Source organism: Triturus cristatus, chromosome 1_2, assembly GCF_964204655.1.
Source record: "Triturus cristatus chromosome 1_2, aTriCri1.1, whole genome shotgun sequence".
In the NCBI taxonomy this organism is placed as follows: Eukaryota; Metazoa; Chordata; class Amphibia; order Caudata; family Salamandridae; genus Triturus; species Triturus cristatus.
Window position 1 is genome coordinate 839,899,443 of NC_140580.1, and position 17,222 is coordinate 839,916,664.

Consider the following 17,222-nt stretch of genomic DNA (forward strand, 5'->3'; position numbering starts at 1 on the left):
TTTCATGTACCCATCACCTTGTTAGGCAATCCTACTCTTACATTCTAATGCTTCCATTTGCATGCCAAAGTATGACTTGACTCCTTTTCAAGGGTGGGGGCTGAAGATGCCTCAGCAAGCTTCACAGTGGACAGGTTTAAAAACTTCCTGATTCAGAAAAGCTCTAGCATACACACCAACTCAGACTCACCATGCATTCAATTAACTGTGTCCATTGCAACTACACATAACTTAAACAATTACAAGAAAAATAATCTGCACATCTGCAAAACATTCAGACCGGAAGAGAATTTCTACACTAGAGCAGTTATTGGTACCTGAAGAACATAGCTCAGTCAAGGAGCATTGCTACATTAAACGTCAGCCTTCTGGAAAGCTGAGATAAATGCAGCATGCCCAAGTGCTGGCACAGAAGGTACTTGCATTGGCATCTCAGTCTAAGAGTAGCATGGCCCTGCAAGACAGTCTGAGTTTCACGTTAACACATCAGACAATCGCTAGGTGCTGAAACCTGTAAGCCTCAACCACCAACTTTAATTTCTTAAAAGAACAGCTTTACTACAATTCTACTAGATTTTAGGACAAAATGCAAAGGCATGAGGCACTGAATGCCATCATAAAAGAAACACCACAGGCATGCATACTTTTTTTTTTGGTTTAAAAAAAAATACTATGAACAAATTTAGATGCAATCACTAGATAGCAGGACAATGTACAGCATGTGAATCTATAAAACACTCACTGTGAAAAAGCTGCTCAGCTCTAACAATGACAGACTGGTGTGGGCATCCTGCAGACAGAAGCGGCCTTCCCTTCCTCATCTTCCTTGAGATATTAAGTCAGACCTTCCGTTTCCTACAACTAGAAGGAAGCCAAAATGGCTATTGCAAAGCCTGAGATTTTCAATAAACAAAGATACCAAGGGGCTTCAGTAGGCCAGTCACAACACTGGATGGTTTGCAGAAGAACTGATTTAAGATGAAATGTAAGCAGAGTATCAGGTCAGTCTAGACACTAGGTGTGCATCAGAGACAAATGACTGACTGGAACATGGAGATAACTGTAGAACCAATGTCCAAAATGTGTTAGCGAAACCCCTTGCCTATGTCAGGATGTTACTGCATCATTTAATGAATGAAAGGTCACTTAAATCAAACTATCATGTTTATCTTGTAAAGGTTTCCCATCAACATACAGTAAATAAGTAACATCACTTTAAGAAAGACATTACAACAGCATACATTGAAAAACATATGAAGTGTCTAATGTGTATACAATTATTGCACGTTTCTTTCATACACTTATTGCACTTTAAATGCCTGTATAGACCTGGACCAAAAGCCACAGAAAGTTCTGTCTATTGCAAACATAAAAAAATTGAACCGCCAATGACAATCTTCTCCAAGCCTTTAACACAAAAGTTACCATGGCAATAGTGGATTATTGTCAAAACAGAATATTTTCACAACAGAAGGGCCCCTGTGCTAGTTTTAAATCTTATTACAATAATAACTATTTTAATCTTCAGTTATTACAGAAGGGCCAGTCAAATAACACATGCATTTAGTATCAAATATCAGTAAAGGGCATGAAAGAATATTTTCTCTAGGGTCTCATAAAAAGATGCTACCAAGTCCATAAAATCGGTTTTCAGAAAAGGGGATACCTTTAATTTCCTAGTTAGCAGCACATACAGATGTACCAAAAATGTGGTTGTATGTCTCACAATTAGCTATGAGCCAACATCTGCTTTTACATATGTTTTTAGGACTTTGCGTACATGTAGAGAGTTCTGATCATAAAGATGTCAAACTTAAACCAAACAAAGTTTGTTTGGCAAGCCTAACCGAGTGCAAAGTTCTGGCGCTGTTTGCTTTAAGGAGGCCTTCTACAGTTTTCTGGTATTCTAGTACCTGGTGGTAAGGCCGGAGAGGTGCCCATAAAAGTTGTAATCGAACAGATGCTAGATTCACAATATCTTTACAAAACTATATATTTGAAATTGGAAAAACACATGTTTCTCAACAAACAATAGCAAATGAAGAACACACCTTGTGCCATGGATAGCTGCTCCATATCCATATTGTTCCACAATTAAGAACCATATAGACTACTCCCAGAAGATTTGGCTCTGTAAACCTCAAAGGAAGATGTAAAATGGCATGGTCCTATTTTATTGTTATATGCTCCCACAACCTGACCAGAATTACTAAGATTTATCGTCTTTCGGATCGTAACAGTTGAAAGGCACTTTTTACAGACTCAATGCAAAGGTGGTAGCTTAAACCAACACCCAAACGTTTTCAATTTCTGCTTAAGACCTCGCACAGAACGCAATTTATGGTAAAAGCTCTAGTATATTTTGATCACATGGAAGTTTGATTGACTGGTACAGAGGTGCAGAAATTGGCCAAATGTGAAAGTATTGTTACACAGTGAAGTGAAACAAGGAATGAGCAAGCCTTTGTGACAGCCTGAGACACAATTGAGGTAGAATAGAGTGACACCCCTCTTAACGTATATAGGAGAGAGCTGGTTTAATACATGACACTTCACAGGAATAATGTGAGCAAGAGCGCGCATCCTTGGTAGAGTCCCATAGACTACAGAGATTTCAACACTGGTCTTGAAGAAAATAGGTATGTGGTACGTAGTATGTATAAGACCACTGTAGAGACCCAAAGGTTTATTTTGTGTATGACTGCAGTACAGAGGCTGGGGAGTTAACGCACACAATGGTTGAGCTGCATTCTTGTATGAGATGGGCCACTCAGATCTGGAACCGAAGTGGAAGCACAATATTCTTTAACAGAGGTCCGATGTTCAGCAATAACAATGCTCCAGATTATATGATAAAAATCACAAAGAAAAAAAAAATATAAGCATAGATTGCTCTAGCTTATGCAAGCTGTGACTTAATTTATGTCAACAAAGCATGGGCAGGCAGTTGAAATCTGAATAGAAGCAAAATTAGGCCTACCACAGATAAGTCCTGCATTCTCAAAATAAAAGGGTCTGACCTTAACCCTCTCTAGTAGACATCAAAAAATGTATTTCATCCATTCTAGCATTTGTTTTTTTACAGGGGCCTGATGAGTGCCCTCTTTAAGTAAAATGTTTTGGTTGTTATTTTTGTCAAGAATGTAAAGCACTCCAATATTCCCAATAACAATACTGCTTGTGGTGTTGGGGATCACATGGAATATAACTTCAATTGCTAATCTCACAATGGAGGACTGTCAGGAATTCATTTAAAATACAGGAGGGACACAGTCCGAGGAAGAGCGATCACACTATCGCTCTGTGCAGCAAAACAATCTATTATTGCCCCGTGGGGGAAAGATGAAGTACCGACATGTCGGGCATGAATTACACACCTCTAAGAACTTTTGGGAGTGGAAAAGAGGTCGGCCACCTTGGAAAGGAAAGAAGCCTTCTTTGAAGGAACCACATGGATAAAATTCCTCCTGGACCTCCTGTATAAAATTCCTCTTGTAAAAATTCCAAGAGCTCACATGCCTGAAATACCTTGGGGTGCTCAGCCGAACACAACCCACATAGGCACATGAAGACCTTACTGGTCTGTCCTTAATGGGATCGCCAGTACCCTGGCCAGAATCCGGAGCCACAGCACACATCAGTATCTATCTATTGTACAAATCCTTTACTTTAATACATCGGAGTAGGGGGTGTGGGTGGCTGATGAAGTTCGGGGACATGGTTTTCTTTTTTTTTTTTTTTTTAGAACAGCTTAAGCATGACCTAATGTGTCCCACCTGCTAGTAGATGTAGGTGGGTGAATGTGAAGCAACTTTGAAATTACAATAAAATAGAGTTAAACCATAAAATGCAGGAGGGGCTGCTCAACTCACGTTCCATGCAGTAACTCGGTAGTTGCAAAATAGATATTCATAAACCTTTCCTCAGTTAGAGATCACTTTAGTAATTGTCTGTAGTCACGAGTGAGGAACATTATTCATTTCTAGGATTCTGCTGACCTTCGTGAAGAGGTCTTCTCACCTGGTCGCCTCTTCTCTTTGGTTATGAGTTGTTGGACTTTCCGTTGTTCCTCCTGCTCCTCGATTTTTGCCTCCTTGTGAATCTGCTCAATAGTTTTAGGTCCCTGGTCTGCTCTTCGGGAAACCCAATTGCACTGCAGAGGTAGCAACAAGAAAATCTTAACAGCAAATTTAGAAAAAAACTACATACAACCTCCATTTATAAGAAAAATGCAACATACTCTAGTTGTGTTAACCTTTCATAAAATCACTGTTCGGAGGACAAAAAACACTGTCAAACACTTAGAAGAGCTTCAGAATTTGGGAAATACAGCCGACAGCCAAGCATAAAACTTAAACAACCAAAGAAAATAACCGACACGTCCAACAATGCGGAAACACACTGACAAATCATGCAAAGAAAAGGATAACAGCAGTATAGAGGCTAATGCTATACAGGGTGCAAGAGGAATGTTATTTAGCAATAACATGTTATCCTTGTCCAATGATAATGATTTTTTTTATATTTATGCTAATTATAACGTTATACAAATGAAATAAACTTAGTTAGCAAATATTATAATATTTCCTCTGTGCGTACGTATGCAACAAGAACCAAATGCCATAGGTGAGAGAGAGCTGTAATAACGATCCCCGGGATTGTCTCTTGGATGTACTTTAGTAATTCAATCATTTACTTTCTTCTCAAAATTAAAAACTGCTTTGGGGATTACATTTTTTAAGAAGATAGAAGATATTTATTTTTAGGAATTTGTATTTTATTGAATTGTTATGAAACACTGTAAACTAAGCACAGGCAGGAAAATATGGATGAGCTCAGTGACAATCATACAAAGGAACTGAAATTGATTTAACGGATTTCAGTGTTCAACAACATTTAGCACAAATTCCGTCTTTAATGTCCTTTAAAAAAGGACACATTACACTAATATCATGTGCACAATGTTCACAAAAGTCGTTCAGCAACTACTGTCCTTGGATGCATTTTTATCCAGTAGTATAATTGGGGCATGCCTGTTTTAGGTAACATCACTCATGTCATGTTACAAACTAGTGCCATTCTACTATCTTTCCTTGCTGCAATGACAGTTAACCTAATTATACATACCCGCCGCAGATCTATGATGTCCTGAAGCATGAAGCGAATTCTTGAGGACGTCTTTCTCTCTTTCACAATCTTCTCCATCTGGTTGAAGTACTGGTCCATGCGCGGCTAGTAAGGGGAAACGAAAACAGGAAATGGAGTTCTAGAAGTCAGTAGCATATTGCCCTCTGCACAACCAAGAAGCCTTCCCAGAAAAACTCAGGGGACAAAACAATTATTACTCTATTGCTATCCCATTCAGTGATACAGACTAAAACCACAGCTAATAGGAAAATGTTACCTTAAGGAAAAGTTTCCCATCAAATCTTTCATAGGGAGGCCTGCCACCTCCTTTGGGAAGGACAAACATGCTTCAGGCTATAAGCGAAGCTGTGAGCAGCTTGGTAGGATCCATAAGTGGGGCAAGTGGCCACAACCTCATTACCATGTAGCCTCACCAGTTCTGGGTTTACTGGGTTTACAGTCTGTTGAAGAGAATAGTAGGCTGGCATGGAGAAGTATGTCACAGGATGCCAGAAATTGAAGGCAGCCTAGACAAAGTAAGGAGCCATGCAAAAACAGTGACTCCTGCATCCTCGAGGTTTTCTGGTTTCACTCTTGGACCAAAATCCCTCATAATAAAGAAAATGAAACTCCATCAGACAGCCAAGCACCCAAGATACTATAGTAGTTTTCCTAGCGGAGAGGTACATCACATTGTGTAGATGCATCTAGGCTGCCATACTGGCACGACACAGCTGCCCTGCAGGTAGGTGTCTTTGATGTGTGCATGCCCAGAGAGTACCACAGATGTAGCATTAGCTTTGGTAAACTGTGCACACACAATCTTGGGAAAGGGTAGATATGTGCAATTCATACCAGTGTTGAATGGAGAAAATTATTTATCATACAACAGTGGTTTGGAAAGTTGACTTACAGCAGTGCCACCCCACAGTAAGTGATTAGTAGGAAAGGAAGACTGTGAAGATTTTGACATGTTTAGGTGGTTACGTATGTTCTCAGAATAGATTTTTTTCTATTTTCAATTTCAGTTACATAAAACCCCTCTTTATCCGGTGTTGTGTTGCTATCTTTCATACACTAACATGTTTTAAACTATCCCCCCACCCCTTCGCGGCGTTTGAACACCCCCCCAAGTTTAAGCTTTGCCTGTCTTTGCTTGGAATAGTTCAGAGGCAGATAGTTTTAGAAACAGTAAAACCTCCTCAGAAATGTTTGTAATTCAAGCTGTAATCCACCAGGCCATGTCAAATTGTAGTACAATTTGTGTTTCTATGCAATATTCATTGGCTCGGAAGCTCTCAGAGAGCTTGTTCGTGGCGAGAGTATAACAGATTTTGATGAATAGTATGATCTGGCATAAAATAGTCTGCTTTGGAATCTCCTTGCTTTTCTTGAAATCAGCACAATCAGGGGAAAGCTGATCATAGAGGCTGTCATCTGAGGGCACCAGCAACATAAAAACCGAAGGCACTGCATGGATCCAGGGGGCCCAGTCTCTTCTCTTCTTGGGTGGGATGAGGAGGCAGGTAGAATGTCAGTAGAGTGATGCATTGACCCATGTCAAACAGGGTGACCACTTTCATCAGGAATGAAGGCTTCCCCCAACGGACCAGTTTGTCTGGAAGAAATAATACAAAGGAGACAAACAGACAATTCCTGCCACCAACAGTGCACCAAGCAGAGCTAATGGCAATCAAGAACACAGTCTTTAAGGTAAAGGACAACTGTGTGGGTTTGAAGGTAGAGCCCATCAGGAATGTGAGCACCAGGTTTCAGTCCAACTGAGGTTTGACAAAGCAAGAAGGGCACAACAAATGGGTCAATACCTTCCGAAAACACAAAAAGAGAAAACAAATGATGCTTGATCTAGCAAACAAGGAAAAGTGCTGACAAACCGCTCTTAACAGTGCCCAAAGCAAAGCCTTGCAGAGCCAAGGAAAGCACAAAGTGCAACACATCATACAAGCATGTTTGAGGGGGTTAACCAACACCTCTGAGCACTAAAAGACGTAAGAGAACCAATGCTCAGGGTAAACAGATTTATTAAAGAGGAGATGGGCTGAGAAAATCACACCACCACCTCAGAAGACATGTCAAATGAAGTCAGATTGCCCTGCTCAATATACAGGTATGAAGTGTGCAAGGAGGTCCACCATGAGCAGAATAGGAGATCCTAGGAACTGTTGGTGCAGATCAGACTTCCACATCCCCCGCAGCTAGTCCAGATGCATCAAGATCATCTGCACACGGTCTGACAAAAGCTTTTGGAGCCAAGGAATCGGAGGGAGAAGAGGAAATGCATAGCAGAGAAAGAAGTCCCACTTCAGGCGCAAGCATCTCGCAGGTTTCCTGCAGCAAGAACTGTAGGGCACAAAACTGTGGACAGTGTGCGCTCTCATGAGCTCATGAGTGGTAAAGAGGTCCGCTGGAAGGGTATTGCAGACAGCCAAGAAGAACGAAACCACCTTCGGGTGAAGACGGTACTGGTGATTGGCTAATTGACACTGAACGAGATTATTTTAATGTGCAGAGAGCCAAACAGTTGTTTCACAACCAGCTAAGCATTATAAGCCTAAACCTAAGACAACTTCTTCTGAGCTTCCAGGCAGAAAGGGCTCATGCCTGCACCAAACTCTTTGTTGGGGTTCCACGTTGCAGTCAGATTGCCTGCCAGGACCTGTACTGTCCGATCAAGGATGAAAGGCAGGAACCCCTGGCAGGCCAGCAGAATACCTCAAAACTTGAGCAGTCTTATGTGTGATTTCTACTCCGTGGAAGACAACATCCCTCTTACCTTTGATGCATCTAGAGGACTACCCCAATCATAAGAAGAGGCATTATGTACCACTGTGGCCACTGCTGCTGGAGAGTAGAAGGGCTAATCACATGTATGGTCCCTGTCTCCAGCCACCACTGCATGTCTTGAGCCGCTTCCAGGAAAATACAAAATTTGTCATCAGGACTCTTTAGTGCTGGGGCCCCTGACTGAATGAGGGAGATGAGCAGATGCAAAAATTGCAGGACTGTCAGGGTCAGGGTCAGAATAATAGCTCCCACCGAAAAACATTAGGATTATAGCCAGAATGTCCTGCACTTGCTGGGGAAGTGGAAAGTTTTGAGGTTGGCAGTAAACAGCTCTACCCCAATAAAGAGGATACAGATGGAGGCCTGGAGGTGTGATTTGGGAAGACTGATGGAAATCTCCAGGTCCAAGAGCATGGAAACTGACTGTACGTGGTCCAACACCAGCTGCGGTTTTGTGTAGAACAGATGCGAATGAGGTGTCAATTAGGCCACATTATCTGTTGCAGGCCCAAGGGACAATCCATACACACCTCAGATGAAGATGCAGACAATGAGCATTCTGCAGGGCCAACTAGTCACCACTGTCAATGCCTATAAAACGCCTGCCCACTTCGCTGCGGTCACTGTCATCATAAACCATACCGGCATCTTAACAGACCCTGAATTGGAGCCAAAAAGTCCCTAAAGCCTTCCACGATACTCCTAACAAGGCAAACGCTTGTAAGGGGGCTCCTCTGCAATTTACTGCATTGCCCTCCATCTCAATCTGGCCAGGGTGACCTTATTTTCTGTAAATAATTTCACCTTTAGTAACAAATCCAAAATCGGAGCCATTGTCAACTGTCACTAGAATGGCGTCAGAAGAAAGCTGAGTGGTCGGTCAGGAGTCCAAAGCTAACTTTGGGGCCCAAAGCCACACCAGAGGGAACCGGGTGGAAGAGAAAATTGTAGGCAGAGTCTTGGTGAAAGCAGCAATTTCAGTTGGGTCTGCACCAGTGGCCAGAAATAGAGTTGGGGGTACAGACCTGAATTTGAATGTCAAGGAAATGAAACCGAGCTCTGGGCTTGGAAAAAGGGGGATGAAAACGGCACTATCTCCACCCAAACTGCCCAGAGGACGACATTGAGGTGGACGACAAGGAACAAATCCACTGACTGGAAGACCCACCCCTGGATTAGAAGTAGCGTACCAAAGCTGGCGAGTCCTTCTTGTGTTGTTCTTTGTGTTTATTCCTGGAGGACTTGTCCTTGCTTTCGCAAGCGGCCTACTGTGAATCTGTGTTGATCAAAGGTGAGCTGGAGCAGTGCCGGATGCTGGGCATGGGCCTGGATTGATAGTGACCCGAGTTCGTCTTGGGCACACAAAATGAAAAGATTTGCCTCCTACTTCGCGATTGCCTTAGCATGCATAATGCCACAGTGATCGCACAGCCTGGAGTTGAGTTTGAGAATGAGACACCTAAGAGGTGTGGTCATGGTTCAAGAGTAACATCTGTTTGTTACAGGATCAACATGGCTCAAAATTCTGACATTTTCAGGACAGCCATTCTGTCAAAACACTGCAAAAGTCCCAGTCAATGGGTGCATCTTCTAATCTTGAAGGTTCGACTGGTAGACTGCGATTCTAGTGTGAAATGCTGGTAGGTGTACCGCTGGGCGCGAGAGGGCTGTCCTGTGCATTTGTATGCCTCCAAAGGAAAATCCATCTGACTTGTAAAAATGCTGTTTGTGTCTGTCTTTCTTGATTCTTTGGAGGACATTATGACCATCCTAGCCATTAAGTGCTAGATCATCATACGTCAGATGTTAGAGTGAATTTTTCGACAAAGTTGCTGCTTTTCTGTTAATTCTATCTTTGGATGGTTGCAAAATGTATCCGCTGCAATTTGCATGGTTGTGTTGCTCATCAATGCAAAATCCACCTGCCTTCCTTTGATAACTTCCTTGGCTTCTGCTTTTATATGCTTTTACAAAGTCGCAGGTTAGGTCTCAAAAGAAGAGGGGATAGCTTCCCAAATCAGGAGATTATAATCTATTTTATCTTGTATATACAGTTGCCAAAATGAAACTATTCTCGTTTCCAAGGCATCAAGGCTGTTTACCTCCCTACAGGGTGGCAATGAACAGGGATTCAGGGAGTAATTTCAAGCATCTGTCCTAGGTGAGGTGATGATAGAGTCTGCCTGAGGCTGTCTAATTAAACATGAAGGGCTATCAGGAACCCTTACATTTTATTTCCAATCTGACTACCACTACTATTGAAGATGCTGGTATTTTAATTTACTAAAAGGTAATCCTACCATTGGAAATCTAGCATAGGGATGTATTTGACTGACTTTCTTGGTTTTTTTTTTTTAGACTTAGTCCATTTTAATGGCCATGGGCAAATTGAATCTTTTTACTGCCTGGGAGCGATCTGACAGAGGTGTTTCTGATGTGCCTTGATATGGAGCCTTAATCATCTCATTCATTGTCTTGTGATGCTTTATCACTGTAGCGCAATACCCTTGGGGAGGGGGTCATATACTTAATCACCATGGCAGTTGTCAATTTCTTCCCCATAGGAAACAGGGAATGTCAGGCAATGGGAGGAGGCTACGACTTCAAACCTTAGGGAGAGTAAAAGTGAGCTGAGCTGCTGGTGCAATCAGCCTCACGTCTGGAAGTAATGATTCTAAATTATTTTGTAGAATGTCTGCATTATATACTGTATAGATTGGATGAAATCAGCTAGAATCAGTCCTGTGAAAGTACAATCAGGGTGCCTATAGGGCTACTGCATAAGGGGATATGCGCCTGGGAGAAAAGGATTTTCATACTTGTCTATCGGACATTATCTTAATCCTTATTCTATCATCTCTGAGTAAAAAAATAACATCTGGTTGGGCTTTATCATCTGTTTCAAAACATATGCCTGGTTTCATCTGCTTAGTAGTGACAGATCCTATGTACCCAAGTACTCGATCGTCATCAATCATTTGAATGGGCAGTTCAGCTGGTATCTTAATTGGAAATACGCAAACAAGCAAAAAGGAAGACATAGGTTGACTCATGCTAGGAGGAGACTATGGGTGTCATTGACAAGTATGGTTGAAATGGACTCATCACTGATGAAAAAAGTCTACATCTGTGACAAGAACTTAGCCATTATTCGTTTTGTCATTGGTAAAGTGGTGATTTATGGTGATCGCATTGTCAGTTGTGTTATTGCTTAGGGAATGGTCGACAAGCTTCACCCTGATGAGCATTTCACTGATAATAGTCAATGTTGGGATGGATACTGACAAGGATGTGGTTGACAACAATGTTGCTGACCTATGGCTCACTTACATAGCCCTTGTAAGTAGGTCATTCACAATGATTAACCCGGCAAACGTGATTTTATTGTTTTATGAGAGGAATAGAATCACATTAGGGATTTAAAGGAAGCCACAGCTAGTCCTGGACTTGACTTGATTCTATGTCAGGAAGGGAGGTGAGGATTATGCTTTCTTCTTTTTCTTTAATTCCATTACTTTAAACACAGTAGCAATCTTAATATTAACAGAAAACGACTTTTCTCATAAATACCAGGGACAAAACCACACTGTCCTTGTCACGGGGAACACGGGGAACAACCCCGCGTTGAGGGAGACTGGTGGGCACACCACGACATGACAAAGCCTGTGATTTGTACTCCCCAGGACGATCCGTGGGCTGCATCCGACACCGGACCTTCCCAGGAGGACGCCTGTTGCTTTAACTGGGAAACCCTCCCAGTTACTACCGCCCTCTGTGCTGACCTAGGCAGCCCGCAGCCAATAAATATCCTGGAGACAAGGAGCCGGGTGTGTGACGACACCGGAGGAAGTCGAGAGAGTGAGAGCCAAGGTGGAAGAGCGCGACGGCCAGACGACGGGAGAACGGAGGAACCAGCAAGGAGCAGAAACGATTCAGAGGAAGGAAAGCCGGAGCAAGGAGGTCTCCGCAACTACGCTCCGCCGAGCCACGCTCAAGGGAGAGTGTGGCTATCCCAGGTACGGGATCGTTTCTCGGGCTGGGTCGGGAGGCGGGAGAAGGGAGGGCGGCTCTAGACGCCACCACTCGCCGCCGTGTACATAGTGTGTAAATCCCCCCTCCTCACAAAACACCCCCCCCACACGAGACGTGGACTGGGTCACTGTTGCACTGGTGTGTGTATTCCCTCACTTCCCCTCCTTCACGATTGTGCCCGAACGAGGCCTGAGACTAACGATAGTCTTCTCTTTTCCTTTTGGGCACCGGCACCGGAGCTCCTCCAGCCAGCTGTAAACCCCGCCCCCCCCGACGAGCAAGACTTGGACCTCGGAGATCAGACGACCGTCCCGCCAGGAAACCGGACTTGCTTAACTCCTACATACCTACCCTGTATACGACAATAAAACTCATTCTATACAGCAGCCCACGTTCTAGCGTCCTCCTTCGAACCCGCTTACAGTCCTCTAATCCATGCAGTGTGGCCCCAACATGGTACTCATCACTGCCTGCACTCCCTCTTTCTTCGCTGCTCGGCAGTCAGTTAAGTCGTATTTTCCGAATGTTCTGACTTTAACCTGTGTTTGGATTATGTGTTTTGTTTGGGATCTGCTTGGTTGCGCTTTGCCATTGCCGACTTTTACTTTCCAAATTCCATAATCAAATCACCGGACTGCTAGCGCGCTCCTTACGCAACTTCTCTGCACATTTGTGAATTGTGGTGCGATCCTCTGCCCAGTAGAGGGATCTATTGCAGTCACGTCTTGGAGGCTCCGTGATGCACGTCTCCAACGCAGCGCGAGTAAGACGTGCACCGTTGGAGTCTGCAGCCGCTGAGCATTGTCCCTCTGCTGTCCGGTTAATGTCTCATCATTTGTGGTGTGTATTGCCCGTTGCTTTGTTGATTTGACACCGCCCCAGGAGTCTTAATTTCCTGACATCAATTTATGCCCTGCGGGATTTGTATTATACGGCTGTGCAGGCCAGTTGTGGGACACTGTCCCGGGCAGCATAACCCCTTATATGTGAGCAAAGGGGGGGGGGGGGGGGGGGTGTGGGGGTGTGGGGGTGTGTGTGTGTGTGTGTGTGTGTGTGTGTGTGTGTGTGTGTGTGTGTGTGTGTGTGTGTGTGTGTGTGTGTGTGTGTGTGTGTGTGTGTGTGTGTGTGTGTGTGTGTGTGTGTGTGTGTGTGTGTGTGTGTGTGTGTGTGTGTGTGTGTGTGTGTGTGTGTGTGTGTGTGTGTTACTATCCTTGTGGGGACTTGAGTGTGATAACACACTCACACTGTGGGGACTTGATTGCACTGTGGGGACTTGAACCCAGGTCCCCACAAGGTAATGTCCTCTAAATGATAAAAAATGACTTGAACAACATCTGTGCCAATTTTTACAACTTTTTAAAAAATGACCTTGTGGGGACCTGTGTTTCATCAAGTGTGTTTATATTTCTGCTCAGCTCTGCCCCTGTAGGCAGGAGGCGGTACTGCAGTCTTAAACACACTTTGCATTTAAACACACTTTCCTCACCAGAAAAACCCACTATCAGCCAGGAGGTCAGACATTTGAAAGGAAAAGCTTTATAACTTCTGTTTATCCAAATATTTTTCATGCATATTAACCTTTTCTCTATCTATTAAAATAAAACTTTGTTTAAATAAACCTGCTGAATTTAGATTTTTTTTAGTCTGAAAATTGTTAGTGCTCCTATGAACATCACTAAAAGCAATATAGGTCAGTTTCAAGTCCCGAAATACTTTGCTATTGCCATTTGATCCTTATCTACAAGAACAGAATGATGGTGCACTACACTGATATTCAATATAAACTGATGTTATCGGTTTTTTTCACATAATCTAAAGGCATCAATGCCTATTGTTTCATTTTAATGCTTGTACCAAGAATTTAGACTCTTTAGTTTGATTTTCCTTTGTTTGTATATTAATATGCACAATGGAGTATGAACTTTTAGATGATGGCTAGATGAGTGAATGACTAGGGTTGCATTTTGCAGTGAAAGATGATTGTATTCCTGATAGCCTGAGGAGGAGGGGGTGGAATCCCATTCGCTTTGGAGCAATGGAGTGCTTGGAGATCCTAATTGTCTGTACAGAAACGAGCTCCAAATTAACTTTTGCAACATCGTATTGAAGTTTCAGCGATAGGAGAAATACCATCTTGTGCCAGTTCTACTGTCTGTTATTCTGTGCCCTGTTATTGTGCCGTCTTTTGCTGTCTGTTAAGCTCTGTAATTTCTCTTATTCTGTGCCCTGTTATTGTACTGCTTTTGCTGTCTGTTATTTCTCTAATTACTTTTATCCTGTGCCTCTGTTATTGTGCCTTCTGTTTTTTGTGCCTCTTTGCCTGTTTTCCTTCTCCCTGTTTTTCATGTTGTTACAAACTTTCCCATCACTGCTGCCCCCGCGGCCGCTCCCCCTGCCGGTTTGCTGCTCCCGCCTCCCAGCTGGACCTCCCTCCCCCTTCCCTATTTAATGGCAGCTGCGTGCAGCGGGCGCGCTGCTGGCATGCCAAAGGCAATCCCGTCTGCACCTGTCCACGACCCGATCCCGACCAGCTCCAGGGACTCTGGTTCTCCAACCACCCACCGCTACAACTCTATTTAATGGTGGCCACTTTTAGGGCACACAAGCAAGTCCCCTGACCTCCTGGCCAGGGTCATGTTCTCTCCTCCAGCAGCTCTGCTGTTGTGCCACCACTGCTGACCCCGCATCACCCCTGCTAGTTGGTTCGAGGCCTCTGTCTGCCTCTCTGCTGGCACCAGTTCTACTGTCTGGTATTCTGCGCCCTGTTATTGTGCCATCTTTTGCTGTCGGTTAAGCTCTGTAATTTCTCTTTTTCTGTGCCCTGTTATTGTGCCGCTTTTTGCTGTCTGTTATTTCTCTAATTAATGTTATCCTGTGCCTCTGTTATTGTGCCTCAGATCTGTGCCTCTGTGCTTGTTATTGTGCCTTCTGTTTTTTGTGCCTCTTTGCCTCTTTTCCTTCTCCCCGTTTTTCGTGTTGTGCCTGACTTTCCCGATGCTGCTGCCCCCGCGGCCCTCCCCCTACCGGTTTCCCACTCCCGCCTACCAGCTGCGCCTCCCACCGCCTTCCCTATTGAATGGCAGTCGCGTGCAGCAGGCGCACTGCTGGCACGCCAAAGGCAAGCCTGTCTGTGCCCGTCTGCTACCCGACCCCTCGCAGCGCCAGGGACTCTGGTTCTCCGACCACCCACCGCTATGATCCTGCTGCACTCCTCGCACTCAAACCTGGAAGGAACAACAACTGCCAGCTGTCCATGCCGAACACCACCCAGGGCCAGTTCTCCTGCCGCCACTGCTGTCGAACCTTCACCACCCTCTGCACCACCACGGCAGCCACCCCCACGTCCGACGCCAACACCACTGAAGCTGTGAAGTGCATACTCCTCAACGTACACTCTGCACAGACACACCATAGAGATCTGGAACCTCCTCGACACCCTCTCGCCAGACGTTGTCTTCACAGAAACCTAGACCAACACCTCCTCTGCCCCCAACATCACCACCGCCATCCCCGACGGATACAAGATCCAGAGGAAGGACTGCCCCAACCGCCCAGGAGGATGATTTGCCATTGCACACAAGCACGCCCTCCGACTCTCCACCTCCACCACAAATGACTCCTCCCTCAACACCAAACACCTCCACTTCCAGATCTCAACCATCCCAAGAACAACCCTAAGTGGCACCCTTGCCTACAGGCCCCCAGTCCTAGAACAGTGTTCACCCTACCATCGCTGACCTCGTCGCCCCCCACGCGATCGCCTCCGCGGATTACATACTAATCAGAGACCTCAAATTTCACCTAGGAAACCTCAACGACCCAAACTCCTCCACCCCCCTGGACAACCTTGCCAACCTCGGACTGCAACAGCTCGTCACCACCCGACCCACATGGCATCTTTGCAGGAGGCAACAATGTCCACTTCAGCCCTTCTGCACGGACCACCACTGCATTCACTTCCATGTCAACAAACCTACCACCCCCAAACCTACACCCTGCTCATCTCAAAGGAACTGCAGCAAGGACACAGAGGAGCAGCTCAACTCCACCCTCAACCACGATGCCCCCTCACCCTGACTGGCGTCGACCTCACCGCAAAAGAACTACACAGAGGGATCACCAACTGGAGGAACAGCAAATCTTCGGAAGACCGCACTGCATACAAGAACACCAGGACAGAGCACCACCAATTCATCAGATCAACCAAAAGGACCTTCATCTAGAACAAGATCACCGCCAACCCCAGCCACTAGAAGGAACTCTTCAGCATCATCCAAGAATTCACTAACCCCCCCAGCGAAGCCAGAGACATTACCCCCTCCCAGGACCTCCGCAACAAGTTCAACGCCTACTTCCATCTGAAAATCAGGTCCCTCTACGACAACTTCAACTAACTGACACCAGACGACGAAACCATGCACTGCTCCACCAACGACAGTCAACCCACCATCTCCCCCTGAAACCCAGCCACCACAGAATACACAGAATCAACCATGAAAGGCATCCACTCAGGAGCACCCCCAGCCCCTGCTCTTCCCACATCTTCCACAGAGCCACCGCCGCCATTGCACCGGAACTATGACGCACCATCAACACCTCCTTCGAAACCGGCATTTTTCCCAATGACTGGAGACGAGCAGAGGTCAAGCCCCTTCTCAAGACGCCCTTGGCAGATCATTCAGACCTCAAGAACTACTGACCCATCTCCCTCCTCCCCTTCGCAGCCAAAGTCACTGAGAAGACCATCAACTCCCAACTAACGAAGTTCATCGAAGAGAACTCAATGCTCGACCCCTCACAGTCCGGATTCCACAGCAACCACAACACCGAGACCGCCCTACTCGTAGCCACAGATGACATCCGCACCCTCCTTGACAAAGGACACACCATGGCCCTGATTCTACTCAACCTCTATGCAGCCTTCAACACCATCTCCCACCGCACTCTTGCCGCCAGACTCCACGACGCTGGCATACAGGGAACTACCCTGAATGGCTCTGCTCCTTCCTCTCCGGCAGAACCCAAAGCATCAGACTGCCACCCTTCATCTCCGAATACGTTGAGATCAACTACGGAGTACCTCAAGGATCTACTCTCAGCCCGAAGCTCCTCAACATCGACATGGACCCACTAGCTGCCATCGTCAGCCAGCATGGACTAACATAGTCTCCTACGCTGACGACACCCAGCTCATCCTCTCCCTCACCAAGGATCCCACTACCACCCGACTCAGCTTCCAGGAAGGAATGAAGGACGTC

At 45.2% G+C, this 17,222-nt stretch overlaps 1 protein-coding gene across 19 annotated transcripts in view; it reads right to left on the reverse strand.

The window, feature by feature from the left end:
• The window catches only part of EIF4G3 (eukaryotic translation initiation factor 4 gamma 3), a 1,568,346-nt gene that overhangs the window by 522,933 nt on the left and 1,028,191 nt on the right, over positions 1-17,222 (reverse strand). For all 19 annotated transcript variants that reach the window (XM_085608969.1, XM_085608978.1, XM_085608977.1 and 16 more), the window contains 2 exons: positions 5,128-5,232; positions 4,021-4,153 (listed from right to left, as the gene is read on the reverse strand). In XM_085608969.1, coding sequence (XP_085465095.1) covers positions 4,021-4,153; positions 5,128-5,232 — 238 coding nt within the window. The remainder of the gene's footprint in view (positions 1-4,020; positions 4,154-5,127; positions 5,233-17,222) is intronic.